This window comes from Eleginops maclovinus, chromosome 9 (assembly GCF_036324505.1).
Source record: "Eleginops maclovinus isolate JMC-PN-2008 ecotype Puerto Natales chromosome 9, JC_Emac_rtc_rv5, whole genome shotgun sequence".
Taxonomy (NCBI): Eukaryota; Metazoa; Chordata; class Actinopteri; order Perciformes; family Eleginopidae; genus Eleginops; species Eleginops maclovinus.
Genome location: NC_086357.1, coordinates 19,249,899 through 19,268,505, shown reverse-complemented (window position 1 = coordinate 19,268,505; position 18,607 = coordinate 19,249,899). Strand labels below are relative to the sequence as shown.

Here is an 18,607-nt window from a genome sequence, read left to right as displayed (position 1 = left end):
GACTAAAAGGAACAAAGACCACACATCATAAAGGTGTGTCTTACTTGCAAGTGTGGATAGGTGTACAGGGTTGAGTCTAAAGGGGAAAGTTGTAATCCTTAATGTGTGTCTTTCATCGTCTGTTAAAACATTAGTGTCTGACACAGGGTTTGATTGTTATTATTTTGAAATATACAAACATTTTTTTTTACCTTCACAACTCCTTATGTTAAAACAGCCTTCAATAGACAATGTCTCTTAGTATTTATTTTTTCAAGAGGGGGTGGAGTTAGGGAGGAGCAATTATAAGTAGTTTGGTCAGAGGCACTGAGAGAGGGTAATATTAGGAAACGAACTTGAGGAAGTTGAACAGTTCGTGTCCAAAGAAATCTCCTGCATCATGAGCTCCGAATCTGGACAAACTATAACCGTGAAGACGGGTGAAGCGGTAGCTGCTGCTGACACTGTTGCTGCTCCAAAGAAAGGGGAGTGGAAGGTAAGAGGCAACAAATGATTTGCACCACACGATGTGGCCACCATGGCCATCAGATAACCTGTCCTTTGTGTCCTCCAGTGCCCCCTGAGTGATCATCATGTCCACAGAGAAGATGTGAGAAAGATTTGGAAAGAGTGCCAAGAGGAAAGCTTCTGGTACAGGGTATTCTCCCTCTTCTTAACGTTCAACACGTACATAATAACTTATTTTCTATCAAGCCAACAAATATGTCAAACTGTGAATACACACCGCGTGTCTTGTGTATGTTCTTCAAGGTGCATTTGACAAGTATTTGTAGTAGAAGAAGTATCTATCAACACCCTCTTTACTAAACCCTCTCTGTTTACATTTACCTCTGGAATTCATCCTGGCCCCCAAAAACACTCCCATATGTTGACCCAGAGTGAAGTTACGAATGGCGTAAAGAGATGTTATTGATGTTGTTGATGTTGTTGGTTGGTTGCTTTGGTCTATGTTCTGTGCTTATTTGTAATATTTTTTTAGGGAGTTCAGTGAATTATCACAACAGCGCTGAGTTCCTAAGGTTACTCTGGCTGATAAGATCCCGTTTGAAGTGTAGGATTGCGTGGAGCTAAGCCAGGGGTGTGCTCAGGTCACCTAAATCTTTATACTATACTAAACCCCGGAACAGCACACAGAATATTGTGGCGACGGTTGTTAGCATAAGCTGCTGGAGCTAGCTCAGGTGACAGCTACGATCCACAAACTGGTCCATGTTTTCAACACTTTGCCTTTAGTCCTGATCCCTGTCCGTACTCAGCGCCAACCAAGCAGCTGCTGTTTGTATTGTCACTATGCAGTTATATAAACATGGAACAGCATTCCTGAATGAGAAGTCCAGTCCTAGCAAAATGAAACACATTTTTTTGAGTCTCTCTATTTAACAGGTCAAAGTTCAGTCAGTTTGAACTCTATTCAATCGAGGCACAATCAATCTATGACAAGAGATAAAAGTAGCTTTCACAGGCGCGAATTAGTGTTCAATCAGTCCAAAAAGTCACATTTGTGGATATACCATTGTTGTATTATTTGACCCTGTTCTCTTTCTTTCTCCAGCCCTTCCCCTCTCAATGGGTAGCATGGCTGTCACCGGTGGTCTTATCTACAATGGTAAATCACTAATAGTAAAACCCTGTTCTTACATTATATCATATCGCACAATGTTGCTAAGTTCAAGTTTTTCCATGCAGGTGTTTGGCAATCGTCAAAGAAATTTGGACCATTTCCAAAACTCTTAGGTGTGTACCGACCAGTGTCTTTGACTTTCTAAGCAACAATGCCTTTTATAAATCCCTAAGCAATCATTCCTCACCCACTACTTTGTTTCAGTTGCTGGGATCCTTGGTTTCGCAGTGGGAAAAGCATCTTATGTTGGGACCTGCCGAAGCAAATTCCAGGAGGTTGGCTTTGAAGGTGGACCGAGATCTGGACCCTGGTCTAAGGAAGGTTCCTTTGGACCTTTCAATAAATTGGGTCATGGACACAGGTGTGGAATACAGTATTTCCTTGAAAACAAACAATACTAAAACCTCACAGCTGCTGCAGCATTATGAAATGTTGCACCACTAGAAATGTTGTCTGTTTTAGCTTCAAACATTGGAAATAAATTACTTTGAAACCATTGATTTTTACAAGTAAATCTGTCAACATTTCTGCTTTAATAAATAAATGTATTGTAATTATGAACGCTAACCAGATTGTTATCCCTACAGATCTTGCCACCATGTGTGTGAAGAATGTAAGAAGGCGACTCCAGCTGCACCTGCAGAACAAGTGAAAAGCTAGAGGTGAACAAAGAAAAAATACTTTGTGCCCAGTCTAGGCAAGTTAGTTACCGATAAAAAACTACTCCAATAACTATTGCAAATCTTCAGAATAAAAAATGATTGCTTGCCAGGTGTGGTTATGTTTTGTACATTGACTTACCCATGGTAGAGTAATGTGTTCCATTTTATTTTTCAGAATCGTCGACTGACTGCTAGTGTGGATATATCAGTTGTAGCTTTTTTTGTTTCTTAAGTGACTTGAATACAGCATAATTTTGCCGACTGTACGTTTTATATGCTGCACATCATTATTCATTCAGGAGAAACCTGACACAAAATTGCCACTAGGGGTAGCTGTCATGCTTTCAGTCATAGATCCTGTGTAATGTATTTCATCTGACCATATACCACTTTATTATAGCGGGTGCCTTAATCAGATCGCATCAGTCATTTGATTTCATTATCAGCTTCAATATGCTTTTGCAACAACTATCTAACAGAATAAATACTCCATACAAGTATTGTTTTGTTTCTTGCTCTATATAGTTTTAGCAGTTTCATGAGAATTTCAGATCAATACATAGTACAGGAAATAGGAAATGTTTCTCATTATAATAATTTCCATGTATTCTTACTTTGGTTTATCCTTGCATACAATCGTTCAGAGTTTGCCCTCTTTAACCAAGCTCACCATCTGGTTACAGACGGGTGTCCCAGGAGAAAGTTTTAGCAGAATTTAAGCCGTTTTGTGATGGGAGCTTACGGTATGTTGCTGTTTCTATTTTTAAGCTTTTATTTGTATGTATCATCTACTCACAGACATTAAAAGATCAGTTTGCCATAAAATATGACCCAACAGAGCAATATTTAAAAGCATCTCTTTAAACATAATATACTTGTTTGTGGAGCACCAAAGCTGTGGTGCAGGGGTGTCCAAACTACGGCCCGGGGGCCAAATGCGGCCCGCAGGCCATTTTGAATCGGCCCTCTGCAAATTCTAAAAGTATAATGCGATATGGCCCACAAATTCAACAAATTTTGCTTGTCTTATATTGTACTTCTCAAATATATATGTTAAAATATATTAATGAGCCCAACTTTCAAATAAATCTAGTCATTTAAAACTTCAAACATTTTCTAACAAATCTTAGTTGATAAAAAAAAAACCCAATAACTTATTTCTATAACGAGCTTGAAATGTAACCTTCATATTTACTTATTATCAGCAATCTGAGGCTTGTGTTTTAAGGAATGAGCTGCCAACAAAATAAATGAAACCCTAAAGACAGACGGGATGTAGGCTGTTTTTTCTGAAAGCTTTATCAAGTATCGCACATTATTCACCTAGATTTGATTTGTTTTGCTAACTTATAACTTAACTTTTGAGACAATTTTCACCTCTATAAGTGGCCCAGCTCTCCGTATATTTTTCTGTATGTGGCCCTTGGTGAAAAAAGTTTGGACACCCCTGCTGTACTATAATACATGAATAAATATGATTGTATTTAAAGATATTTGGAAATGTAAGCATTGATCATCAAGTAAATGTGCAGGTACTTTGAAATGATTCTGTTCGTCTGATTAAATCGTGTTCCTATTTAATAGAAAAATAAGTCAAATGTAAACGGCGAAAACAAAATTTAGAAAAATGAAAATAAATAAATACAAACAAGTGTCTCAAAAACTGAGATATTCTTCTTTTTTTTTAACCGCACTTATTTGATAACTGAGGCTTTTTAGATGTCTGTCTTTTTAACTGTATTTATGAATTCATTTATTTGATATCAATTAAATCCAGTGACTTAATTTTAATGTCAAAATGTATTAATACACTTTACACAACTGTTCATTTAGGATTTTAGTGCCTTTTTTCTTTTTTAAATATGACCTGCAATTTGATAGTCTGCAAAATGTATAATTTCCTTTTGGTATTTTAAGTATATTTGATGCTAGTACTTATGTACCGAAGTAAGATTTTTATTGCACATTGTTACCTCAAATTGTATTTTTTAGTGGAAATCCTACTTTTACCGTCAGCCCTAATTGTTGACAGAAGAAAGACAAAATGACTGCTTTTCACATTTTCTATCAATTTTATTGTAAGTAAATGGGAAAGTCAACAGAATACAAATCACATACAAGCTTCAAAAATATCCAACTACATTCAGTTGTGTCAAAAACATGTTAAACTATTTCTTCCCTTTCTTTTTTGCATCTTTGCCTTTGACTGGTGCCTCCTCTTCTTCCTTTCCTGTCGCTGCTTTAATCCTCTTCTTTCCCAGAGGGGTCTTTGCATACCAGTTCTATTGATACACAAACAGAGAAAGAAACTCAATGAATACACAACAAAGCAGTGACAATCATAAACATGCAGTAAAAACGCAATATGACATGTCCACTGACTTTGAGGGCCTCTTCTTCCTCCTGGAACACAGGGTCTATCTTGGCTAATGGAGCAACAAACTCTGCAGCCGTTAGCGGTCTGTTCGCCTGCTGCAGGATGCGACGCTTGGTGATGATGCTCTGGATCACCTGGACCATGTGACCTGGTGTATAGCCATCAGAAATCTTCGCAAGAGAGCCGAGGTCCAGCGACCTGGTCACATCCCCGCCCCGCTTCCTGATCAGTTGGTTCCACAAGACTGAAGGCAAACAGATTCAATTCAGGTACATTTTCACTCCAACCACAAGCGGTATCAAAATGTGTGTTTTCTTACTGTATCTTGAGCCGTAGTCCGGTCTTGGGATGAGAATAATTTTGCTGTACATTTTACAAAGTGATTTGATATCGGCACTCAGAGGGTCTTTAGTTGTTCCCACTATCAGAACACGATCCTCCCCTTTGATCAGCTTCAGAGACTTCGGTAGGTCTTTCTTTAAGCGCTTGGGATCTAACTGAGAACAAAATCAAAAATGGTTTAAAATGACATTGCATTTCGTTCATTTCATTTGCTGATGCTTTTCAATATTTTGTCCGGCTCAGAAATACCTCTTTTTCTTCCTTGGGAACCTTCTTGTAGAACATTTTTTCTGCATCTTCGATCCATATTACTGAAGGTTGCAGCAATCTTGCAACCTATGAAAAGAGCCAAAATATAAATACCTGACAAAGACCATTCTTCCTGCTCCACCAAATTCACCATCAAATATTAAACTTCCACCAATACTGCTGCAAAGTGACTACATACGGCTCCATTTACCAGAAATAATGGCAGTAGAAAATGGGTTATTTTACTTAATATCCCCAATAAGATGAATTCTTACAAATAAAACTTAATAGCAGTTATTGAAATAAAAACAACCACTATCATTACAGTCTTAAATGTTAATCATGTTCCTGCAATCTCTCAAACCCCACTGTTACTGTACCTTAAAAACCATGTGAAGCATCATGGCTAGGCCACTCTTGCCCGGGTATTTTCCTGCCGTGTTCAGAGGGGACAGATCGAACAGGTTGGCTCCGGTCTCCTGGCAGATTGCATGGATCAACATCTTCTTACCCACTCCTTCGGGCCCTGCCAGTAGGATGGCCTTTATCAGAGGGGCCTTCTCATGTACATACTGAGAGCCTGCAACAACACACACCTTATATTCAAACCACGGTCAATATGTTATTTATGTCATATTTATTTAATGTTGAATTGAATACAGCTTCATACCTAAAGGTAAAACGGCATATAGAGATAAGACCTGCCGCACATCCGACAATGATGGCATGGGCTCGATGTCATTTTGCCTAAGTGTGGTCCCAAGGTAGCTATAGTCACCTAGGGACAAGATGGATCAACTGTTAGAGAGTTATTAAACACTGCAAGTAAGGCATTAAAAATCCATTTTCTTACCACAAAGATTAGTTTGCCCATTAGCAATTGCTCATGTTCATAGTGTTGTGTCCCGCAGGAACCAGAAGAGGGCAGCACATCACCACTAAATGATTTCCATTATCGTTTACCGTTAGAAAATGCTCAATTGTGTGAGCGCTGTACTTTGTCTACACATTGATTGCAATTGGATTTATAACTCACATACATTTATGGTGATAAATCTAATGCAAAGAAGGATTCTCAATACTGTACATCAGTTTTATAAACAATATACAAAGTCTTACCCATGTAATCGTGCAGCCTAACGTCATTAGCCTGCTTCAACAAGCCCTCTTCCACCAGCTCCTGACACAGAGACTCCAGAGTCCTAGAAGACGATAATAAACAAAGAATTGCATTGATTAATATGTGGGCTTCATATGAACTCACCTCTATACCAAATCCCTCTTTGTGACCTCACCTGTCAGCTGTTAAATCTTTCTCCTTTTTCTTCTTCTTCCCACTCTTAGAGCCTTTCTTTTTCTGTGGTGAAAATCATTGGTAGACAGCTCAGGGAAATCATCAAGAGTGACCAGCCCTTCCAGGCATTTGGTGTTTTTTTTTCTTCTCACTTATTACCTTAGCATTCGCTTTGGTTTTCCCACCCTTATCTTTATCCACAGCTAGCTTCCATTCAGCCAGCTCTTGTCTCATCTGCTCGTCTACCTGTTAGAAGCAGAACAGACCAAAGAGTGCAGCTACAGGTGGTGCCACGTGGGAATTTAAGTTTGGTCGTTTATTCCTAACATGTGTTGATTTTCTGTAGACGGCATCACCTTCACTCGAATCTCAGCCTCAATAATCTTCCTCCTTTCCTCCTTGATCAGCTCCACCTCATGCCTCTGACTGAAGTTTCTGGTCTCATTTCTGTTTTTCCAAAAATCTTAGGATGACAAACATTCAATTTAAGGTTTATTTTGAACAATTACATAATTATAAATAACAATAATAATAAGAAGAAGAAATACATCATAAAATCTTGACTTTTTTTAAACCTACCTTCAAAGATTTTGTTTTCCATTTCCAAGTCTGGCAGAAAAGCTGAAGGCAGCATCTTCAACCCTGCCTCCTCTTCCTTTGGTTCAAAATAAAGTACAGTGGTTCAGTAAAAAACTGACTGAGATTTGTTTGAATAAGTGAAATCCTTTTATCACCAGATATACTACTTATTATAGTAATCTATAAAATATCAATGAGCCTTACTTCCTCATCATCCTTTCCCTTTTCCTTTTTCCCCTTTTCCTTCTTCTCCTCCTTCCCTTTTGGTTTGTTGTTGGAATCCTCCTCTTCCTTTGCAGCAATTTCTTCCAATAACTGAAAAATATGGAAACAGCAAACATAATTGACCTTCTGCTCACTACTGTAAAAAAAATGCAATGAATCCTACTGTTTTTCTTTCACCTGCTTAGGGTTCTTTTCAGCAAAAATCAGGGCTGAGCCTCCGTCCTCTTCATCGGGGTAGTCTGGAAAGGATCCTGTGGTATCACTATTTCAAAAGAAACGCAGCTATGTAAGTTATGTAGTGTTAAAATGCTTCACTGAAATAACACAAGTGAAACAGCCCTCTCACTTTCAGCTTACCGGCATTCAATGAACCACTGTCGGATCTGCTCTTTCATGGTCTTGCTGATATCATCACCCTCTACATCTCGTAGTTGGTTTGTGACAGACACTAAAGACTTCTGGTAGTCCTCACAGTGCTCCTCCTGTTTAATCTTTGTGCAAGCCTCACTGGACAGGGCAGCGACTTCTGCGGGGCTAGGCGCCTGGAATTTTGGATCCATGGCCTGACAAGAACATGACAAATCATACTTTACATATTAAACAAATGCAAGCTCTCAACAAGACTATTATGAACGGAAAAGAGTCACTTGATTGAAGCTGAATATGAACTCCTACTGAGCAAAGAAATACTGCAATACAGCTTTAACGATAAAGCCACTCCTCTCTTTCTTTTAAACAAACAAAAACAGTTTTAGGTTTGGATTTATTTAATACAACACAAAGGATGACATCAATCAGCTTTTAGATCGTAGTATTAGAAGTACAGGTGGCATTGATAAAAAGTTGTGGATCCATTTCTAAAGCTTAATGCAATTAGAAAAATGGGTGTTCCATTTAACTCACCATTCCCAGGAAAATCATTTCTTCTTCCCTAACAATCTTTGTCCTCTTCCTCTGCATGAAGCCCCTCCACACCTGCAAATCAAATTCAACCAATCTTTCAGCATGAGAGGTGAAAGACAGAGGCATGTGGGGTTATGTTGATGACGGAGCACCTTCTGTATGCAGACTGTGGCCGACTCAATGGCTTCTGTTCCAGGGTCCTTGGTCCGGTACATCCTGTTCATGTTTCTGCTCTCTTCATTCAACTTGGCCCTCAGGCGTCCTTGTCGGGCCCTCTCTGCCACTTGAATGATCTTAATGGCCTTCTCTTGACTCATGTCCTTGGCCATCAGAGGCTGTAAGGACAAAATTGTTGTCACATTTTTCTGCTTATCCTTAATTAAATATAAAAAAGGCATTGTTGTTTCGAAGTTAAAACCTGTGTTTGTTTTACTCTTATCCTACTTTCCTGTTTTGCAACAAAACAAAATTACCAAATGATGTCAAAGAATATCACGTACAGGCTTTAATTGAGATGTGGCTCGTTTTTTTAACTCACTTCTGGGCTTTCAGTAACCTCAACCATTTTAAGAATATCGGTCAGCATAGTCGTTCTTTTTTGGAGTTCCTTGCCGCGTTCACTGATGAAATAGCGAGGGATGGGGATCTCCAGGGCTTCCTAGGATACAACAAAGAAAATATCTGTTGAGTTATTTCATTACTGAAGGGTAATCAAACAGATAGCCAATGCCTGCTGCTGATATATCAACATAAATCAGTTTGGGTGTATCAGGAATACAATTTTCATTATACTTGCTCTGAACTATGAAACTCACAGGTGTAAGCTTTAAATCATGAAGGATATCATCCATGTAGTGGTACTCTGAGAACTCTTTTTCCACCATTTCATTCTTCAGCTCTAACACCCTCCCAATCACACCATCAAGAATTGCCCGAATAACTCGTCTCTTCTGAGGGTGGACCACCTGGTCATAGATCTCCTCAAGCTGTCTGAAGATTTGGATGTAGCGCACATAGAGCATGGCCAGCCGCTGGAAGAACACCACCCTGTCCTTCTCTGGGCGGGGGGGCTCAGCAGGCAGCTCCTCAGTTAGCAGGCAGCTCAACGCTAACTGAGCATCTGCCCACAGCTCGTTGTATCTCCTGGAACAGTGTAAACAATCTGATTAGCTGACACTGGAAAAAAGGTACCTGGGAGTTGAGCGATAGTCTAGAAGAAAAAGGTCATCTTTTATTAAGGCCATACCGTATTTATAGAAAAATAATAAATTCTTGAACTTTCAAGGTGCATGGATAAGGGATGAATTCTGAAGAGGTCAAAAGCTCCAGGAACATTTGCAGGATACAGAACAACGTTATTGTAAGGCCAACACGGTTCAGCTTGTGGCCTTCATCAGGGTCATCACGCATTGGTGTTACAATAAAGTGGTTCTGTGTTTCCATAAACTACATTTCAGGAATGCCTTGATGGAAGAAATACTCTGTTGAAAGTAAAAATACTCTCTAAAATTAAATGTCAAATTACAAAATGACAAGCTTCAAAATAATTGTAAAGTACCAAAGATAAATGAACTCATTGTGCAAAATGGCCCGTAATATATTTTTTACCAATGTAGAACTACATTTGATCGCTTATATTCTGCTGCGTCTCTCACATCATGATCTGGTAATTGTTTAATTTTTTGTATTTATAACCTGAATCTGCCAAGTGACTCACTCTCATATATAGTGATGTATACATTTCAATCATAAGAAAATGAAAATCCTCCAATACTAAACAAAGTGTACACTGCACCATTGAAGAAATGTTTAAGATTGCAGCTTTGTGTCTTTAATCAATGAGCTACAGTAAGTAAAGGTAAACAAACACCACTGACAAACCTGCTCAGTGGTTCTGTAACAGTTCAGTTATTCAACCAGCAGGACTCCTCTGCTAACAATCGCAATAGAGCAGGTAGCTTAAAGCACGTGCCATTAAATGCCACATTTTTAGAGCTTGCTGCCATTCGTGAGTTTTGGAAAGAAATACTAACACCTGAACCTTAGTGTATTCTTAAATATTATTATTTGCTATGGTGTTGTGGGGTTTTTACCTGGGTTAAGCCAATTTAAAGTGTCCAAATTGCACGGGGCAGATTGACATCGGTAGCCTAGGTATTGCCTTAAATGTAGTGGTGTAAAGTAACTTAGTATATTTACTAATTACTCTACTTAAGTAAAATGTTGAGAGACTTTGTAATATTTACTTCTTCAATAAGACTTTAGTTACACCTGGAGTAACATTCACAATCTACCCTGCAGCATACAAGTCATTAAAACTAGCTGCACCTTTACCAGCTTTCATAAGCACATTAATGCATCAATAATTCATCAAAACATATATATTATTCTGAAATGGGTTATTTGCTTTTGGTACTTTTAAGTATATTTGTATGCTAATACTTTTACCTGCGGAACATTTTGAATGCAGGTCTTAATTGTAACAGAGCATTCCTACACTCTGGTATTTCTTCTTTTACTTAAGTACGAGATCTGAGTGGTTTATTTGACTATTTTAAATAGACTACGTATTATAAATGTATTGTTTAGGTTTTATGCACTGTGCTGACACTTCACCTTTGCTTAACCAACCTTTGCTAGGATTGTTAGCCATCTAGCTAACGTTAGCTACAGTTACATTTGATCAACTAAAGTAGAATTACGCGATAGCCAGTTAAAGCAACAATGGGGTTAAGTTTACCTTTGCGACATGTCTTTGGCTCCAGGAAGAGAAATACGTTTCCAATGTTTCTTAACAAATAATCGAACCACTGAATGAGTGTAACTCCTTAAGATAAATCGCATCAGACATGAGGACAGTTTTCCCAAGTTTACATGTTGCTTGGTCCGTCTCCATGGTGACAGTCACTCCGGAGGCGGAAGCTTATCATGTGACCGTTACAATAACGATGTTAATTCACCTCCGTCTTTCCCTAATTGCATTATTAAAAGAATCACCGAAAACTGATGTTTTGTTTCGTAGGCCAACATCCTAATTGAACCTTGTATGCTCTGTGCAACACACCGTGACGTCCTTTTATTTTTGATGTTATTGTTTTAAGGCAGTAAAGATTTGTTATTTTAGCCTTGCCTGCTTTAATGGTGTGCATGCAACATGTAAACACAGTTGGTGTATATCTGCCAGTTCGCTTTGGCAGATGTATCCTCATATGTGACGACAATTGGCTAACAGAATATAAAACAATTTGCAGATTTCATGCATTTATTATTAATTCTATCATTTAATTTGGTTGATTAGCTTTAAAAGTGGGGCTCAAACTGACAAAAAAAAAAAGTCAGCACTAAATTTTAAGACTGCTTCTCAAACACATTTACATGCAAATCTCGTGGTTTTTTTTAAAGCTCTATTCCAACTATAAGGATGTATAGCTGCCGGATGGGGGCTCGTGGAGGCGCATTCTCTGCCGCGCTTAGGCGGTCACAAGACTTGGACATCGGTGAGCAAAAACACCGACACGCTGACAGGTCGACTAGAAGCTTACAGGCCACAGATTCTTCTCTTCTCTGTGTCCAACATCCAACAAGTTGCTCCTCTGGAAAACTACTTTCCTGCGCGCTCCTGCGCCACGGTCTCTGTCGTTGAATTTTTCAATGGATTTGTCACTGGGAGTATTTTTTTAGATGTTAAATTGTTGACATTGTTCTGTCTGTAAAACGTATTTTTTATCTAGAGCTCAACATTTTTTTAAAACTACAACTAGTGATGTTTTGGTGCGTAAAGGAGGGGTGCATGGCAAAGTGAGCGAATGGCAAAGTGAGCGAATGCCACTGGATGAAATTGCACCAAAGATGTCAACATTGCTTTACCACCCACACGAAATCGATTGTATTACCTTCAAGAAGGTGGCTCCTCGTATAAATAGGGACGCATTGTTTCAAGAAAGACGGTGGTGAGCACAATCTGCCGGCTGTACTCTCTCTCTCCTATCCGGACCTCAGACAACGCCTGGAAGAATTTTGCTGAAGACAACTGTGTCCACTCTCCAGGACATAAGCAACTTTACCTCCCAAACTAGTAAGTGTAAAGTTACCTTTACTGCTGCCTAATTGGATTACATTACATAATTTCTGATGATTCATTCCACTTGTATGCATGTAACCTCTAACATGGATTTCTTTCTTTTTTTAAAAATTGTTAATATGTGAGAAATTTCAAGACAAGCAATCCTGATAAGTCTGTTGTTGTTAATGCCAAATGTACAGACATCATTTAGTGTTTGCAAGAAAGCATGTGTAACAAAACTTATTTGCTCTTGTTTTCAGACAGTGAAGTCATGCAGGTGGAGAGGAAATGGCACATTCTGTTTACTATCTTCTTTCTGCTCATCACCTCGGGCCAGTGTATGGACAGCAAGGACGTCAAGCAGAAAGAAAGAAGGACCCTGTTGGATCTAATCTTACAGGTTATTAGAGAAAGCCAGCAACGGGACAAAACTGTCTCCAGACGCTGTAGCAGTGGACTCTTCACTTCAGCCCAAGACATGAAGTCCACCTCCCGTGAAAAGCCTTCCTATGTTCCAAGGCTGGATAACAGTAGACTCATAGGTAAGCTGATAAGATTTATTTTTAGGTCCTGATCATGAAAGTATAATCCCCATTTTACTGTGGGAGACAGCTGTCATTTGTCTGTACATCTTATTTAGGACTCTTATTAAGTGTGGCTGACTTGGTGCATGAATGTTAATTCAAGATTTCTAGAACATAAAATAAGTTTTGCCAAGTTATAAATGGTATTTTGCAAGAATGTGCTTAAAATACAGCATGGATTGTTGAGATCTTAAATGGTCCAACTACGCATGTAATATAGGCTGGCTTTATCTTTGTAGGATCTTTTGTATCATTCTTGGTGATGTTATAACTAAAACATAATTTTTCCCACTGTCTTGGACACATATTACACATTGTAAGTGATTGATTGATGCACAGATGCACAGATAGGTACAATAGGTACTCGAGAAGGAGGAGCATCGTTGCAACAAACTTGTGAATGATTTATTCAGTGTGATTCATTGTGAAATCTCAAACAAGAATGATGACCCCCCACGCACGCACACAAACGCACTGTGACGTCCCAGAAAGCGTCTCCAATCGCAAGCATCTCCACAAGACATATTGGGCACAGCAGAGAGACGAGACTGGCTGTGGTTGAGTCACATTCATGTAATTTACAGCGCAGTATCAAAGCCCCTCCTTTAGACTGTGAGGAGACTTTAGAACAGGCCAGTCCAAGTAACTGATTTGAGCTTCTACCTAAATAAATTGTCAATATTACTCTTACTAAAATTCAATCTTGTTTATTCCTCCCGACATTACTGGTGGTAGAGCCGCATCTGAAAGACTCTTCTTGGTGCAGCCCAGCCTTTATTGGCTCAAATAAATCATTATGTCCGGACTGGAATTAAGCCAGTAAAGTACATGTTTTATACATACATCTTCAATTATCTGAGATGCAGGACAGAAGGCTTACCAAAATCAGACTGTAATAAAGAGAAAGTAACTTTTTATATGGCTGCAACAGACAAAGCTTAGGATGTAGTCTAGGATTGTCCCTCACTGGTATGTGAGTTTAATAAGAGCCAAGTGAACATGATGTGTTGTTTATCTGCAACCTCAGGTTCTCTCTTCCGTCGCTATCCATTAGATCATGTTTTTGAGATGTTGCACAGGCATTGTAAAGCTCAAAGTCTCGGCCCCAGCTCATGCAATTGGAAAAGTACCTTTCTCAGACCACTGACTGGATGGAATTTATCTTTTGAGGATATTAAAAGCCGCATATTAGCAACTGGTGCGTGTGACACTTCCAAAAGATCCATGGTCACGCAATGATAGATGTTTTGAACACAATGAGGGGGAAGGAAAAACATCTGTAAACCCAGTGATTTGTTCACCCTGTAGTTGGTTTTTTTTGCATGTTACTCAGAAGCCATTGCTGTGTCCGAAGAATGACAGTTTGATGGTACACAGAGAATAACAGGGAACCGTTTATTTCATATATCGGTTTTATCTGTTACAGTTTGTCTTTTAACTGGTACGCCACAGTATTTCAGCTTCAGCCTGGCACGCTTGACCTTTTGTATATAATTCTTGTTGACATGCATTTATTAATGGCTGGTAAAATACCATGAAACTGATAAAGAACAAATCGCATTAACTGGCTTTGTGTGCCCAGGCTGCCACTTCAATGTTCACATCTTGAGGGTTTGGCTTGATAGCCCATGACTATATCTCTTTTTAGAATAGTCAAATCTATCAAGTGTCCTATAGGTGTGTTTGTCATTTTCATTTGGCTTATTTATTTGGAGTTTAAATGTATTTGCCAAAAGGCCTTTGCACATTTTTTAATTGGCCAAATTGTTATCTTTAATCCTCCTCGAATGTTATATACAGTAACAGCACTACAATAGTCTGGGGGATAATTTAATGTCAGCACTGTATGGATGCATGGATTTATTCTGATAAGCGTTAAACTCCTAAACAATAATCTCTTTAGCTTGTTAGAGTTGCCAATATGGACTTTGTGTAAAAAAGGGGGGGGTGGGGGTTACCATTACCCATGAAATACCCCGACTGACACCAGTGACATTGACAATGACAATCATCATCATCATAACTAGTGTGTAACTTGCTTTAAGTTCTTCATTGTTTTTGAATGATTGTTGATTGACAAGCTAACAGTGATTTTCTTTTCCAGAAATTTTCCCTAGAGATGTAAACATGAAAGGAAAATTCATTCAGCATTTCACAGGTAAGAAAATCACCAGCGCAAACAACATAATGAGGGTAACGTTTCAACCTTGATTGCATTTTACTGATGTCCTTTCCAGACATTGCAAAATTACTTTATCTGGCAACAGCTCTTTCACAGCATAGTTGGCACGTTTCCTGTTCAATCTTTGGCTGGAAGTTCTTAGGTTTGCCCTTTTGTTGAGAAAATAATTCCTGTGAGATAACAAACAACATACAGTATGCTTAGGTGTTGGTAGGTTCATTAACACTGGCAGTGCTGTGGGTCAGAAAAAGGTTTGATGGCTTAGCTATAGGGCAGCAGTGCAGAGAAACAGCACATGGTCTAAAGCCGACAGAATTAAGTTGAAGCCAGTGCAAGGTTAAGCTGATTATTTGTCTCAGGTCCTGTGAGTAGACTTCATTATTGGTGTGAAAATCTGAAAGTTTAAATGTTGGTTCAGAAACTCTTAGAGGTGATTATAACTTAAGACTCAAGTCCTCTGTTCACTAAGTCAAGTTGAACTCTGACTCCTTAACCATGTCTGTGATAGTGAACTGCAAACTTTCACTTTGTATGTGGACCAAACACAAATTCAAAAAAACTGAGAGTGTGTTGTACATTAGATAGAGAGGAAGTAAAAAAAAGCCCTTGAAATATTATTCATGTTGCCTGATAAGACCTTTTCTATTAAGCAGGACCAGTCAAGTTCTCGTCGGAGTGCAGAACACACTTTCATAGACTTTATCACAACACAAGGGATTGCTCAAGACCAGCATGTACGTATGCTTTTTTCTATCAGTTTCTTACTGTGAGTGGTTCCCATATGAATATTATTTTTTTTTTGCCATTGTTGGAGCACAATTTGTTATTTTTTGGGTTGGGTGGTTGTTTTTTTCTTGTTATGCTCTTCTGAGTTGTTTTAAATGGGTGTGGCTTCACTGAAAAAATGTTGAAAATGTCACATACTTCTACACATCTATCAGGGTTTAGCAATATTTTAATCAAGATGGGATTACAGTTGGTGGTCTGTTTGACACTGGCATTCAAATATGTTTAAGCCGCGCCTACAGTGTTCTGATGGAGCAGATTAGCTGACTTGTTGAGTGATAAATAATGCAAGAAAATTATTAGATTAAGGAAAACCGAAAACTTCATATTAACGCTTTGAGAAAATGAATATGCATCTATGACAAAATGACCGGTGGTTCCCAGCTGTTTTACATATAAACATTTGATTCTCACTGACCCACTACCTTGTAACAGGTTGCACATGTCTGTGATTTGCAAGAAGCTTAACCAAAAAGTAGCTTTTTAAAATCTTTTTTACCATGCAACCCTTGAAGGGTCCAAAACCCCAGGTTGGGTGATCACTAATGCAGAGGCACCTAGAGCTATAACCACAGTTAGCATACTGATGGAGCAATCCTTCTTTCTGGGATGTTTACATTTGGGAATTAAGCAGATGACGTCAAGAAAACATCAGAAAATGATTGCAGATGATGCTCCCCAGTGACAGATGGATATCCGTTTAGTTACACTTGCCTTTATTGTGGACAGAGTAAATAAGAGAGAGAAGCTCATCTTTTTGTGCTGCCTTTTGCATCTGTGCATTAAGTCCGACTTTAAGCAATAATAATGTCCTGCTGTTACATACAGTAGGTAGTGCAGTTTTAGTCAGACAGGGAGACATCGTGGACACAATCAGGGTCCATTTGTTAGACTGGAATGACGCAGAGTATTTTATAATACATGGTTAATTTCTCATGATAATATTTCTGAAGATATTAGAAAACAAGTGATCGTGTGTTTACCATGCAGAGCTGCTCCGTCAAATTCACATTGCAACTGGAACTATATATTGCTCAACCTCTGACGTCAGTACTGTCATATGCCTTTTTTATTGACATTTCACTCCCTTTGATTGACACATTAATGTGTTGAGAACAAGTGCATTATTTTTACATTTTTTATGACGTATATCACCGTTTACAGCTGAATTAGCTAAGGTTGTATTCTCAAGAATCTATTTAGAGAGATAAATTATATTGTGTTGCTTTAGTTACAATGATAACATAATAATATGTTTGTGGCTTTTCTTCACTGTCTTTTTTTCAGATTACAAAAGATGTGCAAGATTGCTAACACGATTAGCAATGAGTCCACTCTGCATGCAATCGTAGATGTTGCATGTGAGTAACATTGTTTTTCTCTTCCTGCTGGGGATGAGTTCACTCTGATTACTTGTCAACATCCTTTAAAGTCATCCAAGAATAGCATTGTTTGTTAAAGTTAAGAATTGAAAGTTTATTAGCTATCAATTAACAATGTATTAATGATGGGTTTTAAAGGTCAACTGTGAGTGTCAAAGCCATTCCTACAGACTTCACACCAATCGTAACACTAAACCAAAACTCCTCTTTTAAGAAAAAGGCAAGACTCAGACTATGGCCTGCAGTCATTTTTGACGTATAACCGTCATCCCTTTGTTAGGGTGATAGCAGATCAGACCTTTAGTAGGTCAAGCTGGAGAGTGATTACTGGGAGAACGTTCATCTACACAGGTGGCCATTTGAGTTTTTCGCGGTATAAGATTTCTGGTGATTATAAAAGCTGAAGTAGCTGACACATTCTCAGGTATTCATTTTCTTAAGTGAATCAGATAAAATATCTCTCCTCTTCCGAGAAATCTGACAAATGTATGTCACTATCTGCTTTTAAAGGCGTATAAAGTGATTCATTATTTCATTATTGAGTCATCCTGAATGAGCTTAGACATAACATCGAGGAAATCCAGCAATGGCAGGCCAGTAATGACCCTCTTAAGAAACTGATAAAACTACTCTCTTAGAAAGGTAGGGATGTAAAGATGTCTCTTTTACAACAACAAACGGTATTCCTTTTAAATACAGCTTTAAAAGATTGCAGAAAGATATTTAACTGTAATCTAATTTACATTTTTCTTATTTCATTTCAGGTCCCAACATAATGGAAGAGGGATCATTGTGTTGCCAAGGAAGTGCCTTCAAATCCACAGCAGTCATATGAACATTGTCCAGTTTATAGTGTTTCTATTTTTGTTGTTCTGTTGTCATTATTGAAAATGCTGATGGACGTTGTTGGTTTTTTTTGAATGGATGTGCTTTTTATTTCAATGTACCTGTATGTATCATATATTTGTAAGGCCCATTAATTTAATATTAAATACACCTATTTATTGAAATGGTATGTATATAATAATATCACAATAATTCAAAATCGGATTATTGCGGTTGTAAAAGTCATATCTGGCGGAGAGGAAGCTTTTTTTTCTCCTTTATATATGAATTCATTTTCCGCTACTATGCTGATATTTTATTCTGAAATTGGTCTGAGAGATTTGTCATCTCCTTCGTTGTCTTCATTACGTTTTATTTGGCACTTGAGTGATTGCTGACGATGAGAACATGTGGAATGACAGCAGTGTTGATTATGCACTGCAGTATTGAACAATAAAGAATATTGAAGCACAGCTTATTTTGCTATTATTGGAGCTGATGGGAATCAGGGAAAATATGAAAAGGATTCAGTA

General features: G+C 38.3%; 3 protein-coding genes across 10 annotated transcripts; 2 read left to right on the top strand and 1 right to left on the bottom strand.

Annotated features, from left to right (window-relative positions):
* The first annotated feature begins 248 nt into the window (after positions 1–248).
* ociad2 (OCIA domain containing 2) lies at positions 249–2,780 on the top strand. Of its 2 annotated transcripts, none has more exons than XM_063891418.1 (7): positions 249–475; positions 554–636; positions 1,551–1,606; positions 1,687–1,734; positions 1,826–1,982; positions 2,209–2,318; positions 2,459–2,780. In XM_063891418.1, exons 1-6 carry the CDS (start codon positions 380–382, stop codon positions 2,279–2,281), a joined length of 513 nt encoding a protein of 170 aa, XP_063747488.1. In that variant the 5' UTR covers positions 249–379; the 3' UTR covers positions 2,282–2,318; positions 2,459–2,780. The 2 variants fall into 2 exon arrangements, with proteins under 2 accessions (XP_063747488.1, XP_063747487.1); XM_063891417.1 differs by having other exon boundaries at positions 250–475; positions 2,209–2,283.
* Positions 2,781–3,682: 902 nt separating this feature from the next.
* Positions 3,683–12,302, bottom strand: zgc:153738 (uncharacterized protein LOC558115 homolog). Of its 2 annotated transcripts, none has more exons than XM_063891409.1 (19): positions 12,146–12,302; positions 9,068–9,395; positions 8,791–8,910; positions 8,405–8,587; positions 8,253–8,324; positions 7,707–7,912; positions 7,527–7,611; positions 7,329–7,439; positions 7,125–7,200; positions 6,902–7,008; positions 6,705–6,791; positions 6,547–6,608; positions 6,371–6,453; positions 5,922–6,029; positions 5,632–5,831; positions 5,252–5,338; positions 4,980–5,157; positions 4,666–4,904; positions 3,683–4,565 (listed from the first exon to the last, which is right to left on the bottom strand). In XM_063891409.1, the coding sequence occupies exons 2-19, from the start codon at positions 9,272–9,274 to the stop codon at positions 4,452–4,454; spliced, it is 2,325 nt and encodes a 774-aa protein (XP_063747479.1). In that variant the 5' UTR covers positions 9,275–9,395; positions 12,146–12,302; the 3' UTR covers positions 3,683–4,451. The 2 variants fall into 2 exon arrangements, with proteins under 2 accessions (XP_063747479.1, XP_063747478.1); XM_063891408.1 differs by lacking the exon at positions 12,146–12,302 and adding an exon at positions 10,993–11,164.
* alkal1 (ALK and LTK ligand 1) lies at positions 4,710–18,540 on the top strand. Of its 6 annotated transcripts, none has more exons than XM_063891411.1 (7): positions 4,710–4,929; positions 7,535–7,635; positions 11,655–12,857; positions 15,004–15,057; positions 15,732–15,815; positions 17,155–17,228; positions 18,014–18,540. In XM_063891411.1, the coding sequence occupies exons 3-6, from the start codon at positions 12,542–12,544 to the stop codon at positions 17,217–17,219; spliced, it is 519 nt and encodes a 172-aa protein (XP_063747481.1). In that variant the 5' UTR covers positions 4,710–4,929; positions 7,535–7,635; positions 11,655–12,541; the 3' UTR covers positions 17,220–17,228; positions 18,014–18,540. The 6 variants fall into 6 exon arrangements, with proteins under 6 accessions (XP_063747481.1, XP_063747480.1, XP_063747486.1 ...); XM_063891410.1 differs by having other exon boundaries at positions 8,314–12,857; XM_063891416.1 differs by having other exon boundaries at positions 7,535–12,327; positions 12,576–12,857.
* Positions 18,541–18,607: the final 67 nt, after the last annotated feature.